At 44.7% G+C, this 15,864-nt stretch overlaps 1 protein-coding gene and 1 long non-coding RNA gene across 2 annotated transcripts in view; one reads left to right on the top strand and one right to left on the bottom strand.

Annotated features, from left to right (window-relative positions):
• CREBL2 (cAMP responsive element binding protein like 2) overlaps positions 1-4,631 on the bottom strand; it is a 30,942-nt gene extending 26,311 nt beyond the window's left edge. The window contains exon 1 of the mRNA XM_050748293.1: positions 4,277-4,631. Coding sequence (XP_050604250.1) covers positions 4,277-4,291 — 15 coding nt within the window. The 5' untranslated portion in view covers positions 4,292-4,631. The remainder of the gene's footprint in view (positions 1-4,276) is intronic.
• The window catches only part of LOC126930801 (uncharacterized), a 29,983-nt gene continuing 17,980 nt past the window's right edge, over positions 3,862-15,864 (top strand). The window contains exon 1 of the long non-coding RNA XR_007717684.1: positions 3,862-3,936. This is a non-coding gene — a long non-coding RNA (uncharacterized LOC126930801). The remainder of the gene's footprint in view (positions 3,937-15,864) is intronic.

Genomic DNA, 15,864 nt, shown 5'->3' with positions numbered 1-15,864 from the left:
TTTAAAATGAATTTTCTTTTTGATACTCACTAAGGTTTTTAAAGCTGCTAGTTTCTAAGTACTTATAAAAACAATGAATTAATAAAGAGTGAGAATCGAATTCATTGTGCTTACCTGTGTATCCTTTAGGAAGTAATTCACGGATAGCTTACCCTCAAATTTTAACTTCACTCTCTTAGGCTAAACAATAACATTTTGAACCTTCCTTCACCCCACCAGATTGCTGGTTTTAGAAATAACCTTTATGTGATCTTACAGCTAAGTAAAATAGCCCAGAATCCTATGTATTTTTCTTGGACTTATTTGAAATTATTGAAGACCTTCAGTAAGCTGTTAAATGTTGCAAAGGTCTGAAAAGGAAAAAACTGAAAACCAGAAAGAATATATTCTGAATCTCAAGTTAGGAAAAATAAAGAACAATACATTCTTCTACCATCCTTAAACACCCATAACATTAGTATTATTTTCTGGACAAGATAATGGACACAGCATTAAGATTTAATTTCAAAATTAACACTGAAAGATCAAGCTAGCAAAGACTTTTATGATATATTATTTCTGCCTTTTGGCTGGAACTGCCATCTTCCAGTAATTCACCAAAATGATGAACACAAAGGGAAAGAGAAAAGGCACCAACAGATGTTCTCCAGGCCTTTTAGAACACATGGAGTTGTTCCTTTGGCCACATACATGGAAACCTACAAGAAAGGTGATATTGTAGCCGGGCGCAGTGGCTCACACCTGTAATCCCAGTACTTTGGGAGGCCGACACGGGTAGATCACGAGGTCAGGAGATCAAGACCATCCTGGCCAACATAGTGAAGTCCCAGCTCTACTAAAAATACAAAAATTAGCTGGGCATAGTGGCACATGCCTGTAATCCCAGCTACTCGGCAGGCTGAGGCAGGAGAATTGCTTGAAACAGGGAGTCAGAGGTTGCAGTGAGCCAAGATTGTACCACTGCACTCCAGCCTGGTGACAGAGCGAGACTGCGTCTCAAAGAAAAAAAAAAAAAAAAAGAAGGGTGATATTGTAGACATCAATGGAATGGGCACTGTTTAATAAGGAATGGCCTACACAGATCACCTGAAGTGAGGAGTTCCAGACCAGCCTGGCCAACATGATGAAACCCCGTCTCTGCTAAAACATGCAAAAAGTTGGCCAGGTGCAATGGCTCACGCCTGTAATCTCAGCACTTTGGGAGGCCAAGGTGGGTGGATCACTTGAGGCCACAAGTTGGAGACCAGCCTGGCCAACATGGCAAAACCCTGTCTCTAATAAAAATACAAAAATCAATCAGTTGTGGTGGCATGCACCTGTAATCCCAGCTACTCAGGAGGCTGAGGCAGGAGAATCACTTGAACCCTGGAGGCAGAGTTTACAGTGAGCCAAGATTGCACTACTGCATCAAGCCTGGGCAACAGAGCAAGACCCTGTCTCAAAAAAAAAATTAGCCGGGCATGGTGGCCCATGCCTGTAGTCACACCTACTAGCGAGGCTAGGGCAGGAGAATAGCTTGAACCCAGGAGGCAGAGATTGCAGTGAGCTAAGATCATGCCACTGCACTCCAGCCTGGGAACAGAGACTCCATCTCAAAAAAAAAAAAAAAAAAAAAGGAATGCCCTACAAATCTTACTATGGCAAAACTGGAAGAGTCTACAATGTTACCCAGCATTCTGTTGGCACTGTTGTAAACAAAAAAAGAAAAGATTCTTGCCAAGAGAATTAATGTGTGTATTGAGCATATTAAGTACTCTTAAGAGCTGACAGCTTCCAGAAACATGTGAAGGAAAATGATCAGAAAAAGAAGCCAGTGAGACCCTCATCTCTGCAAAAAATTAGCTGGGCGTGGATGTGAATTCCTGTAGTCCCAGTCACTTGGGAGGCTGAGGTGGAGGACTGCTTTGAGCCCAGGAGTTCAAGGCTGCAGTGAGCTGTGATCACAGCAACGCACTCCAGCCTGGGCAACAGTGCAAAACCCTATCTCAAAAAAAAAAAAGTAAACTAAAAAAGAAAGGTACCTGAGTTCAATTGAAGCACCAGTCTGCTCCACCAGTGAAAAAGAGCCTGAGCTACTGGAACTTATTCCCTATGAATTCATGGCATAATAGGGGTAAAAAAGACGAAAGGTATAAAAACATTTCTCTTCATTGAGAAGTGTGATGTCCTGGCCGGGCGCGGTGGCTTATACCTGTATTCCTGGCACTTCGGGAGGCCAAGGTGAGTGGATCACATGAGGTCCCTCAGGGGTTTGAGACCAGCCTTACCAACATGGTGAAACCCTGTCTCTACTAAAAATAAAAATTTAGCTGGGTGTGGTGGCACACGCCTGCAGTCCCAGCTACTCAGGAGGCTGAGGCAGGAGATTTGCTTGAACTCAGGAGGCGGAGGATGCAGTGAGCCGAGAGCGTGTCACTGCACTCCAGCCTGGGCCACAGAGCGAGACTCCGTCTCAAAAAAAAAGAAGTGTGATGTCCCCTCCCCAAAGAAATACTCAAAGCAAAAAAAAAAAAAATTACTTGCTGATTTTTCTGGAAAACTTTCAGAACGCTCCCCTTCTGTCTTGGAAATACCACTTCCCCAATATCATACCCCACGAATGTTACTATGGCAAAACTGGAAGAGTCTACAATGTTATCCCGCATTCTGTTGGCACTGTTGTAAACGAACAAGGGCAAGATTCTTGTCAAGGGAATTAATGTGTGTACTGAGCATACTAAGCACTGTAAGAGCCGATAGCTTCCTGAAACGTGCCCCACTTCTGTCTTGGAAATACCACTTCCTATTAAGTGGGATTTACTACTTCACAAGCAATCCGTTCCTCTAGGTGAGTCTCAATTCCAGAGTACTGCACTGGGTTTTCCCTTCCATCTGTCACTTCCTCACAGCCTTCTACATGAAGAGGAAGAGAAAACAAGAAAGAAAGAATAAAACAAGGAACACAGAGAAGTTGGAAATTTTTTGAATCTCTCTGAGGATATGTGAAACACAAACTGCAGCAGCAGCAAAAAAAGACACCCAAAGGACAAGCTATCATAAAGAGTATGCCAGAGACTGTGAAACAGAAGACGCTGAGAAGCACAAAGGATGGCTTTTACTTTAAAAACTGGCAGATTTTAGAAGTCTGATTCCTTAAAATAAGAAAGTCCAATTCCAAAGCAACCTGAAACATCAATAAGCAAATCCCTGAGCATCCCTATCTTCAGGAAATAAAACTGAACAACACTAATGTGGGTAGAGGTAAAGACAGAAAGGCGGCCAGGCGCGGTGGCTCACGCCTGTAATCCCAGCACTTTGGGAGGCCAAGGCGGGCGGATCACCTGAGGTTGGGAGTTCGAGACCAGCCCGACCAACATGAAGAAACTCTGTCTCTACTAAAAATACAAAATTAGCCGGGTGTGGTGGTGCATGCCTGTAATCCCAGCTACTCGGGAGGCTGAGGCAGGAGAATCATTTGAACCCGGGAGGCAGGAGAAAAGCTTGAGCTCCGGAGGCGGAGGTTGTGGTGGGCCGAGATCGCGCCATTTCACTCCAGCCTGGGCAACCAGAGCAAAACTCCGTCTCAATAAATAAAGACAGAAAGGCTATACATAAACTATTTGGATTAACCAATAATGAACGTTATCTATTATCTTACAATCATAAAGTAAGTGATTTGGACAGGGAAACTGGATGGTGATGGGATACTAAGGTTAACAAAAGAAAAATCACTATTTTTTAGAGAAGGCTTTCTAGACGAGGTTAAACTCCAGACTGGCCAAATAGCAACAGGAGTTTAGCAGTGTTCCAACCAACCGCAGGAAAATAGCTCAAAGGGGGAGTGAACTGATTATATGAATGGTGCATTGAGTAAGGGACCCTGAGAGAAGAAAGGGGAATCGTCAAGGGGAATAAGACTGGTTCAGAGTGCACTAAAGTCTCCAAACTGGAGAGAAGGTAGGAGGCAGCAAAAGAGTGCAAGAAGAAAAAGTACAGTCGTTTCTTCACTTATCTCGACAGGCAAGTTAAGGACTAGGGGTTGCACTACCTGGAAAGCTAGCAAACAGGGTTGCCCTGGGAGTGAAAAATTTCCAGAGAGGGCCCTTCCTGGAAAAAAGCAGCCCCGGTGTTCCCTCATTTCCTGGCTGGGTAACATCGGGCAGTGACTGGAGAGGCGCAGGTATGTTTTAGGCAGGTGTCTCTTGGGTGTTGGCGTGGACTACATAGCAGAGGTTCAGCCGCGGGACTAGCATTGAGCGACAAGCAGGCGGCGGCGCGTGCAAACCACAAGACTTACCTTACTGTCATCCATCTCGGCAGACAGGCTGGCCTGACCGGGCACTCCCTCCCGGAGCCCTCCCCCGGCTCAGCCGGCCTGGCCCGGCCCCCGCCCCGAGGAAGAAGGGGATATGGTTCTGGCTGCCTCCTCCTCTCGCCTAACAGTTCGCTTCCCTGATGCCACAGTCACGGGGACTAGGGCCCAGTTCAGGAATGGCAGAGCGGACCCTGGAGGCGGCCCCAAACGCCTCCCTTCGCCGCCGCCGCCTCCTCCTCCCCCTCCATGACAGTCTCTGGGTGTTTACAGACGCTCTGGAGAGCCGCCGAGACCGGAGAGTGGGCGGGAGCGCCACACGCGGAATGGCCCCTTCGGCTGCCGTAGCACCGCGGCATTCTGGGAATTGTGGTTTTTCTTATCACAGTCTCTGCGCTGCTGACTGGAAAAAAAACTACAATGTCCACATAGCCTCATTCATGGGCAGCTGTTTTCCTTTTGCCTACTAGCTAACGCTGAGGAGGCGGGGCCGGGCCGGAGGCCCAAAGTGCGCCTGACCTGATGTTTTGGCTCCTTAGTGCCAGGGCCTGGAATGGCAGGGAGGGGAGTTTGGAGCTCTGCGGAGGCACCCCGGAAGGTGGGGTGCCGGAAGCAGGCCCTCCTCTGGGACGCTGAGGAAACCGTAAAGATTCTTTATTTTTAAAAAACTAAAAAGAAAAACTAAGAATGTAAAATAGTGCGGCTACTTTGGGAAGAAATTTGGCAGTTCCTCAGAATATTGGCCACGCCCATACCCAAGGGAAATTAAAACGAATGACTACACAAAAACTTCTACATAAATGTTCTTTCCTAGCAGCATTATTCATAATAGTCAAAAAGTGGAAACAATGCAGATGTCCATTACTGAATGAATGGATAAACCAGTGTGGACTATACAAATAAAGAAATACTGGCCCAGGGGCGGTGGGTCACGCCTGTAATCCCAGCACTTTGGGAGGCCAAGGCGGGAGGATTGCTTTAACCCAAGAGTTCGAGACCAGCCTGGGCAACATAGCAAAACCTGTCTCTACCAAAAAATACAAAAATTAGTCGGATGTGGTAGCACATGCCTGTAATCCCAGTTACTGGGAAGACTGACATGAGAGGATCACTTGGGCCTGGGAGGCAGAGGCTGCAATGAGCGGAGATTGTGCCACTGCACTCCAGCCTGGGCGATACAACCAGACACAGACAAAAAAAAAAAAAAGAAGAAGAAGAAGAAAGAAGGAAGAAGAATGAAGAAAGAAGGAAGAAGAACAAAGGAGGAGAAGGAAGAAGGAGAAGGAGAAGAACAAGGAAGAAGAAAGAACAAGAAAGAAGGAAGAAAAAGAAAGAAGGAAGGAAGAGGAAGAAGAAAGAAGAAGGAAGAAGAAGACCCATGTAGTAAGATTCGTCTCAACAAAAAAATTTTAAAAATTAGTTGGGTGTGTTACAAAAAATTTTTTAAATTAGTTGGGTGTGGTGGTGGTGCTTGTAGTCCCAGCCACTCAGGAGGCCCAGGTGGGAGGACGGTTTGAGCCCTGGAGTTGGAGGCTGAAGTGAGCTGTGATCATTGCACTCCAGCCTGGGCAACAGAGCAGGACTCTGTCTCAAAAAAAGGAAAGAAATATTATTCAGCAATGAAAAAGAATGAAAGCATATACACACTACAATGTGTCTGAACCTTGAAAACATTATGTGAAGTGAAAGAAGCCAGACACAAAAGGCCACATATTGTTATGATTCTATTTATAATGAAGTGTCTGGAACAGGCACATCTAAATAGACCAAAACATCCATTAGTGGTTGCCAAGGGCTAGGGTTGAAGAATGGCAGGGATGGAGGGATCCTGGAAAGGAGAGTGATAGTTAAGGAGTACTGGGTTTCTTTTTGAGGTGCTGAAAATGATGTAAAATTCAGCGTGGCACAGTGGCTCATGCCTGTAATTCCAGCACTTTGGGAGGCCGAGGTGGGCGGATCACCTGAGGTCAGGAGTTCAAGACCAGCCTGACCAACAAGGAGAAACCCATCTCTACTAAAAATACAAAGCTGGCCAGCCTGGTGGTGCATACCTGTAATCCCAGCTACTCTGGACGCTGAGGAAGGCAAATCACTTGAACCCGGGAGGTGGAGGTTGCAGTGAGCTGTGACCATGCCATTGCACTCCAGCCTGAGCAACAAGAGTGAAACTCCGACTCAAAAAAAAAAAGAGAAAAAAATGATCTAAAATCGATTTTGGTGATGGTTGCACACCCTGTGAATTATTAAAAAACCACTAAATTGTAGTTTAACTGTAGTTAAACCACTTTAAATGAGTGGATTATATCTCATTAAAATTATTTTTAAAATAACTGGCTGTGTCCTCATTTGATAAAGTTAGTGAGCTTGTATTTTTTTTTTTTTTGAGACAGAGTCTCACTCTGTCCCCCAGGCTGGAATGCAGTGGTGTGATCTCGGCTCACTGCAAGCTCCGCCTCCCGGGTTCACGCCATTCTTCTCCCTCAGCCTCTTGAGTAGCTGGGACTACAGGCGTCTGCCACCGCGCCTGGCTAATTTTTTATAGTTTTAGTAGAGACGGGGTTTCACCGTGGTCTCGATCTCCTGACCTTGTGATCCGCCTGCCTCGGCCTCCCAAAGTGCTGGGATTACAGGCGTGAGCCACCGTGCCCGGCAGTGAGCTTGTTTTTACTGTTGTTTTTGTTTTGGCTTACCTAGGGCCTTTGAGAACTTGACAAAGATTGCATATTTGTCAGTGCTGCTCCTGAAGAGCCCTTTGGCTCACACCTTTTCAAAGACTCATAAAGTGCTTTGTTAACTCTTGCAAAATCCAACTGAGGTAGAGTTCCCAGATTTAGCAATATAGACACAGAATACCCAATGACATTCGAATTTCAGATAAACCGCAAATACCCTTTTAGGAAAGTATGTCCCATGTAACTGGTTTTTTTTTTTTTTTTTTTTTGAGACAAAGTCTCGCTGTCACCCAGGCTGGAGTGCAGTGGTGCAATCTCGGCTCACTATAGCCTCTGCCTCCTGGGTTCATGCCATTCTCGTGCCTCAGCCTCCCGAGTAGCTGGGACTACAGGCGCCTGCCACCACACCCAGCTAATTTTTGTATTTTTAGTAGAGACTGGGTTTCACCGTGTTAGCCAGGATGGTCTCTATCTCCTGACCTCGTGATCCGCCTGCCTTGGCCTCCCAAAGTGCTGGGATTACAGGTGTGAGCCACTGCGCCCGGAAGGTGTATCAACTTCTAAAAGTACAGTGTAAATCCTCAAGGACTTTATAATCCAGGAGGTGATATACAGAAAACTTAGATCATTTACTACACAAAGCATCTGGTGAAAAATAATACAGATCAAGTTTAATATCTATATGCTGATAAGTCGAAGGTAAGAGGGTACAAAACTTATGGTGGGCGGGGAAAGCTGTGCATCAGACTGATTAGAAGAGCAAACACAGCAAAGTGTTTTTTAAGTGGTTAGGGGAAGAATGTGCTCTCAGCGTCCTGGGTGTGTTCTATATGCGTGGTTCTCAATCTTTTTTTCCTATACCATCTTCTCAAAAGGAACCTCCAAGGCATGCAATTCCTTTAAAAAACACATGTATTTCTCTTCTCTTCACTCCCTCCCCAACACTCACAAACACATTTCATATACTCTCAGACACCCCACATAGAGGCACTGTTGGCCCATGTTGCATCAAGCCTCTGTCACTGCTATGGAGTTTCTTGTAGTAACTTTCTAAGTAGCATGGCGCACACCCACTCCTAATGGGTCTGCATGCCTCTATGCTTTCATCAATCTGTCTCCCTCCTGGTCCCCTTACCGCTGGGCACAGGTGTCTAAACAGAGCCAAGATGATCGTGTTACTCCCTGGGCCACATGGGTCTGCTTGGGCTCATATCCCCTGGGGAACATCGCAGAGAAAGAATGCTCATTAAAATAGCTTGTTAGGCTCCAGCTGACTTTCCATTTTGTTTGACACTTTTTTTTTTTTTTTTTTTTTTTTTTTTTTTTCAGATGGAATCTAGCTCTGTTGCCAGGCTGGAGTGCAGTGGCACGATCTTGGCTCACTGCAACCTCCAGCTCCCGGGTTCAAGCAATCCTCCTACCTCAGCCTCCCAAGTAGCTGGGATTACAGGCATGTGCCACCATGCCCAGGTAATTTTTATATTTTTAGTAGAGACAGGGTTTTACCATGTTGGCCAGGATGGTCTCAATCTCCTGACCTCAGGTGATCTGTCCACCTCGGCCTCCCAAAATGTTGGGATTACAGGCGTGAGCCACTGCACCTGGCCAGTTTGACACGTTTGAGTCTGAAAACTTTAAAACTGCCCAATCCTTTCCAAACATCCATTGGAAATGAAAAATGTCTGATGCAATTCTGGAAATTTTTGCTAGACCCATCTCCAATAAAATCTAGAAATAGCAATACTTTTTTTTAAAAAGCCTACCAAGAAAAAGACAAAGATGAGCCAGGTGTGGTGGCTCACGCCTGAAATCCCAGCACTTTGGGAGGCTGAGGCAGGCGGATCACGAAGTCAGGAGATCAAGACCATCCTGGCTAACACGGTGAAACCCTGTCTCTACTAAAAATACAAAAAATTAGCCGGGCATGGTGGCAGGTGCCTGTAGTCCCAGCTACTCGGGAGGCTGAGGCAGGAGAATGGCGTGAACCTGGGAGGCAGAACTTGCAGTGAGCCGAGATTGCACCACTGCACTCCAGCCTGGGCGACAGAGGGAGACTCCGTCTCAAAAAAAAAAAAAAGACAAAGATGGCCATGAAATCTACCGTGATAACTTCTAACCCATCTTACCACACATCCTAAACTTGGGGAAGAAGTTATCCTAGAGCCATCCTAGAAATGCCCATTCCTAACTTCTCTGTCTTTGGCTTGTCTTTTCAAAGAATTGATCATCCGTGGCTGAGTGATAAGAAGTTTTAAATGCAGCATGGTTTTACAGTGAATTTGAGGATAGTTCAAGTCCTGACACAGAGACTGAGAAAGGAAAGGAGAAAAACTATTCAAAGTGAAAAACAAACCACTAATTGAAGAAAGGTAGGGGGTGGCATGAGATTAAGTGAGGAGGGTAAGGGAACAAAAATTAACCTTATTATAGAAACCACAAACGAGGCGAGCAGTACAATATTCTACATTCAGGAATGCCATGGCTACGTTGATATGTAAATCTGGCACTTGAACAACAGAGTATTATTGCTGCTAATATGGTAATCCTCAGAGGTACAGAGAAAAAGTGGGTGGGTCATGTGAAATTCATGAAATGCTTGAGGTGAACTCACTGTTGAAGTATTAGTCATGTTTTGTTTTGTGTGTGTTTTTTTTCCAATTTATTTTATAGATAAGTATTCCTCTGTACTTTTCGTTTTCTAAAAGTTTAGCTTATTTTCAAAAGGCTATAAAATATTCTATTGGAAAAGTTTGTTTTTGTTCTAAAGGCATTTTGCAACATGCCTCCCCTCCTTTGGCCTACACGGACAAATATGCCTACATTTGCATACAGCACAGTACCTATTTACTCTCTGTATTGGTTAGAAAGTTCAGAGGCAACAGTCAAAAGGAACATTTTCAGACTGAGCACATAACTCAGCCTCCAGCTTGTTAGCGGGAGCAAAATAAATAAATAAAGCCAAGAAGTACTGAAGCAGTCTGTTGACAGAGAAGGAAAAAAAGACCCAATCAGCATAAAAATAAGGAAGAGAAAATGAAGCTCAAGGAACTAAAACCTTCTAAGCTCAAACTTTCCTTCACCTCTTCCCCTTCACCAGCATACTAAAAGCTTCCCTTCAAACGCAACAACAGTAGTTCTTGGTACTGTACTATCCACTCTTTTTTACTTAAAATATTGTTGCTTTTTTTTTTTTGAGACAGAGTCTTCACTCTGCAGCCCAGGCCGGAGTGCAGTGGCGTGATCTCGACTCACTGCAACCTCCGCCTCCGAGGTTCAAGCGATTCTCCTGCCTTAGCCTCCTGAGTAGCTGGGATTACAGATGTGCATCACCACACCCAGCTAATTTTTGTATTTTTAGTAGAGACGGGCTTTCACCACGTTGGCCAGCCTGGTCACGAACTCCAAACCTCAGGTGATCCACCCACCTTGGCCTCTGAAAGCGCTGAAATTATAGGCCACCATGCCTGGCCTACTGTTGCTGTTTCTAAGCCATATACATCCCTCACCCAGTGAGAAAGAATAAAATGTGCCCTTATTTGAAGAAATAATAGAAAATGTATTTATTTGGCCAATAAGCAACTGTTTAAAACTGAGCAACCCTTTGTAAGAGAGGGCTTTCCAAGCATCCCTATTAGTCATTTACACTTTAGTATGGATATGCTTTTTTTTCTCTTACCTGCTCCCTAAATATTAATTTAACACAGGGTTTACGAGGGGGAGAAAAGAGGAATATATGGTTTTGGAGGATAGACATTATAAGACAGGGAAGATCTGGATAGATCTGATTGCTGTGGTTGGGCTTTCAATATTTGAAGAGCAGCAAGTAGACACTGGATACCTGTGGGGGTTAGGGTCGGGGAGGTAGCAGAGAGCTGAAGAAAGTACAGTCAGGTACCTTCTTTAACAATTCTTGGTCGGGCACGGTGGTTCACGCCTGTAATCCCAGCACTTTGGGAGGCCGAGGTGGGCAGATCATGAGGTCAGGAGATCAAGAGCATCCTGGCTAACACGGTGAAACCCTGTCTCTACTAAAAATACAAAAATTAGCTGGGCGAGGTGGCGGGTGCCTGTAGTCCCAGCTACTCAGGAGGCTGAGGCAGGAGAATGGCATGAACCTGGGAGGCGGAGCTTGCAGTGAGCCGAGACTGCACCACTGCACTCCAGCCTGGGTGACAGAGCGAGCCTCCATCTCAAAAAAACAAAAAACAAACAAAGAAACAAAAAAACCTGAAAAAACAAAACGAATTCTCTCTTCTGTTCCTTTCTGTCCAAAAGGAGTAGTTTTCAGTTGTACCTTAGATTTCTGGTGTTAGGATTGAGTGACACAGCATTCATTCAAGGGGCTTATAAATCCTTCCAGTCCTTTCCCCAGGGTCACTAGCACTTCAAATTCCCAGGTGTCCCTAATTTGAGAAGTAACCTGGGAATAGCATTAGACTCTGGCTGTCCCCTCCTCGCCAATTAAGACAATATTCCTTTCTCTACCCAGCAGTTATGAACCCCTTCACCACCAAGAGCCTGATCTTTAGTTTGGTGGTGGTGGTGGTGGTGGTGGCGGTGGCGGTTGTGGTGGCAGCGGCCGGCAGGAACAAGGGCACCTCCCACGTACACAGGAGGAGTATTTCATTACTCCTTAATGAAGGCTCTGGCCCTGACCCCTCGGCACTGTCTCCAGTTAGGAACATACCCACAGCAGTTAATCAGGCAGCCTGGAGAAAACCAGAGATCCACTACAGAAAGGAGGGATATTTATTGATAAACAGAAGTAGTCTTTTAAAAAGTGTTTATTTTTGGCAATAAAGAGCACATTTTTCTTCTGCTGCTGAAGAAGAAAAGGTGCCTGGCCCTGTGTGTGTCTGTTGGGTAAACCCTCAGGAGATGTCTGCATCAGACCTGCAGATGTCTAAACTTGCTGTGGCACATGTTAACACTTATCGCTTGAAACCCTTTTTTAAAAAAGCAGGTTTCAGAGTCCACTTTTGAGCTTGTTGTTTCCAGTGTAAAGTTGGTAAACCCAGCGTTTTTGTTGAATGGAAATCCGACATGGCTGCTTTTCTGAATCTTGTATTTTTAAGGGAGAAAAGATTGGAACCCTGGGTCATTAGGAGGAGGTATGCTTTTGGTACCTGGAAACTTCACAAGAGTAGCAGGGGAACCATTTCTTACCTCATAAGTAGCCTTAACTGTTCCATTTTTTGCTTCAATCTTCCCCATTTCTAAGAAAAAAATACAAGCAAATTTACTATTGAAATGCTATCAAACCTACTTATGACCATAAAGATATTTTCAAAAAGCCACAAATATTTATGGGGATTTAAGTGCTAACAACATTTCTTTTATTTTCTTTTTTCTTTTTTTCTTTCTTTCTTTCTTTTTTTTTTTTTTTTTTTTTGATACAGAGTCTTGCTCTGTCCCCCAGGCTAGAGTGCAGTGGCACGGTCTCAGCTCACTGCAACCTCTGCCTCCCAGGTTCAAGCAATTCTCCTGCCTCAGCCTCCTGAGTAGCTGGGATTACCGGTGTGTGCCACCACACCTGGCGAATTTTTGTATTTTTAGTAGAGACAGGGTTTCGCCATGTTGGCCAACCAGGTTGGTCTTGAACTCCTGACCTCAGGTGATTCACCCACCTCAGCCTCCCAAAGTGCTGGGATTACAGGTGTGAGCCATCACACCCGGCCCAATATTTCTTGACTCTAAGTTACATACTGTCTATTGCTAGACGTAAATATCTTTTTCTTTTGGCTTGCTTTATAATACTATGGATATTCTGATTTTTCTGTTTGGGATCATATAGTAGGCACATATCTTTATTCATTTTTTGATTAATTTATATAATCTACATATTTTAAGGCATATTTTCAATTCCTTTAACTTTTTTTTTTTTTTTTTTGAGACAGAGTCTCACTCTGTTGCCCAGGCTGGAGTACAGTGGTGTGATCTCAGCTCACTGCAACCCCCCACCTCCCGGGTTCAAACGATTCTCCTGCCTCAGCCTCCCGAGTAGCAGGGATTACAGGTGCCCACCACCATGCCCAGCTAATTTTTGTATTTTTAATAGAAACAGGGTTTCGCCATGTTGGCCAGACTGGTCTCGAACTCTTGACCTTAGGTGATCTGCCCCCCTCGGCCTCCCAAAATGTTGGGATTACAGGCATGAGCCACCACGCCCAGCCTCCTTTAACTTTCAAAGGCTTCCTTCATCTGTATAAAAAGATTTCCATCATAGGCTGCATCTTTAAATCTTTCTGCTTGTACAAAGAATTGTTCTTCAAAACATTTGTTTAAATCTGAAGGTAGTTAATGTCATTCTTTGGTTAATTCAATGTTACATGAACAACATAACACCTAATACTTTGCGATAAATTATAAAATTTTTAGTAATAGTACCACTTAATGGTTTCCAAAAATGTTTGTGTGAATATTATCTCTTGTAGGAATGAAGGTATTGTCACTTGGAATCTAACCTGTCTAACATGCTATTTCTGTCACCAACAACAGTTCTTTGTTAGAGGGCATAGTTGTGGTAGCTAATGTTTTGTGTGTATATATATATATATACACATTTTTTTTGAGACGGAGTTTCGCTTTTTTTTTTTTTTTTTTTTTTGAGACAGAGTCTTGTTTTGTGGCCCAGGCTGGAGTGCAGTGATGCGATCCCGGCTCACGCAAGCTCCGCCTTCCAGGTTCACGCCATTCTCCTGCCTCAGCCTCCCGAGTAGCTGGGACTACAGGCGCCCACCGCCACGCCTGGCTAATTTTTTGTATTTTTAGTAGAGACGGGGTTTCACCGTGTTAACCAGGATGGTCTCAATCTCCTGACCTCGTGATCCGCCCGCCTCGGCCTCCCAAAGTGCTGGGATTACAGGCGTGGCCACCTTGCTCGGCCAGAGTTTTGCTTTTGTTGCCCAGGCTGGAGTGCAATGGGGCATCTCGGCTCAATGCAACCTCCACCTCCCAGGTTCAAGCAATTCTCCTGCCTCAGCCTCCCGAGTAGCTAGGATTACAGGCATGCGTCACCATGTCCGGCTAATTTTGTATTTTTAGTAGAGACGGGGATTTCTCCATGTTGGTCAGGCTGGTCTTGAACTCCCGACCGCAGGTGATCCACCCGCCTTGGCCTCCCAAAGTGCTAGGATTACAGGCATGAGCCACTGCGCTCGGCCATCCCTAAAAGTTTGATAGCGTAATTTTGCTTAGTAGCCACTTTTGGCTCTGTGATGTGTCTAGATGTGTTTAGGCTGGAGTGCAGTGGCACAATCATAGTTTACTGTAACCTCAAACTCTTGGGCTTCAGTGATCCTCAGTGATCCTCCTGCCTCAGTCTCACAAGTAGCTGGGCTAATATGCCTAGCATTTAAAAAAAAAAGAAAAAAAGTTGTAGAGGAGGTGGGGTTGGGTAATGGAATCTCACTATGTTGCCCAGGCTGGTCTCCACCTCCTGGCCTCAAGTGATCCTCTCACCTCAGGCTCCCAGTAAAGACTCTTTTTTTTTTTTTTTTTTTTTTTTTTTTTTTTTTTTTTTGAGGTGGAGTCTCGCTCTGTCGCCCAGGCTGGAGTTCAAGTGGCGTGGTGTCCGCTCACTGCAACCTCCGCATCCGGGGTTCAAGCAATTCTCCTGCCTCAGCCTCCCAAGTAGTTGGGATTACAGGTGCCCACCACTACACTTGGCTAATTTTTTTTTGTATTTTTAGTAGAGACAGGGTTTCACCATCTTGGCCAGGCTGGTCTCAAACTCCTGACCTCATGATCCACCAGCCTCGACCTCCCAAAGTGCTGGGATTACAGGTGTGAGCCACTGCACCTGAACAAGATTTTTTTTTAATAGGAAAAATTAACCAGTCCTGGTGGCATGTTCCTATAGTCCCAGCTACTCTGGAGGCTGAGGTGGGAGGATCGCTTGAGCCTGAAAGGCAGAGGTTTTAGTAAGTTGAGATTATGCCACTGCACTCCAGCCTGGGTGACAGAGTAAGACTCTGTCTCAAAAAAAAAAAAAAAAAAAAAAAAAAATTTTTTTTGGAGATGAAACTGAAGGCTATAAGGTTTTTAAAAATAGAAAGAATAAAATTATCAAAAAAAGAAAAGATTTTTTTTTTGCTTGCTCCATGAAATAGTCCTTTAAAAATGTATTCTAAGCTTATTTCGAAAAAGTTTCAGAGTATTCTTTCATCCTTATTTCATAAGCAAGCCCATGTTGATTCTATATCTACTGTTTATGGTTTTTCTAGACTCACATCATGCTATTTCTCAACTTTTACCTATTCGAGGTGAAAGGCACTGTTTCAAAAAGATGTTTCCCCACACCTAGCCCCCATAAAGTGTTCCAACTGGCCTTTTCTGAACAGTTCCTGACATCATCGCCCCTTTCAAGAGACAGTCACCAAAGCTGCCTCAGCAAGCTCTTCCGTTTGTGTGTGAATGATAGTTTTTTGCTTATTTGTTTGCTTGTTTTTTTTTTGTTGTTGTTGTTGTTTTGGAGATGGAGTGTCGCTCTGTCACGCAGGCTGGAGTGCAGTGGCGCGATCTCAATTCACTGTAACCTCTGCCTTCTGAGTTCAAGCGATTATCCTGCCTCAGCCTTCCAAGTAGCTGGGATTGCAGGCACACACCACCCTGCCTGGCTAATTTTTGTATTTTTGGAGATGGAGTTTCACCATATTGGCCAGGCTGGTCTCGAACTCCTCACCTGATGATCCACCCACCTCAACCTACCAAAGTGCTAGGATTATAGGCATGAGCCACTGTGCCCAGCCTGTGTGGGGCTTGTTTTTAATCTGAGCAAAATAAATATTCTGTTTTCATTCCTGTTTTGGACTTGGTGCCGCCCAATATTTTCTGGGGCCTTCTGCTGGAAGCTTTTGGACACATAACCACACTGATATATAGGAACTTGGTGAAGGCATG

Source organism: Macaca thibetana, chromosome 11 (genome assembly GCF_024542745.1).
Source record: "Macaca thibetana thibetana isolate TM-01 chromosome 11, ASM2454274v1, whole genome shotgun sequence".
Lineage (NCBI taxonomy): Eukaryota > Metazoa > Chordata > Mammalia > Primates > Cercopithecidae > Macaca > Macaca thibetana.
This window is presented reverse-complemented; position numbering and strand designations above follow the sequence as displayed.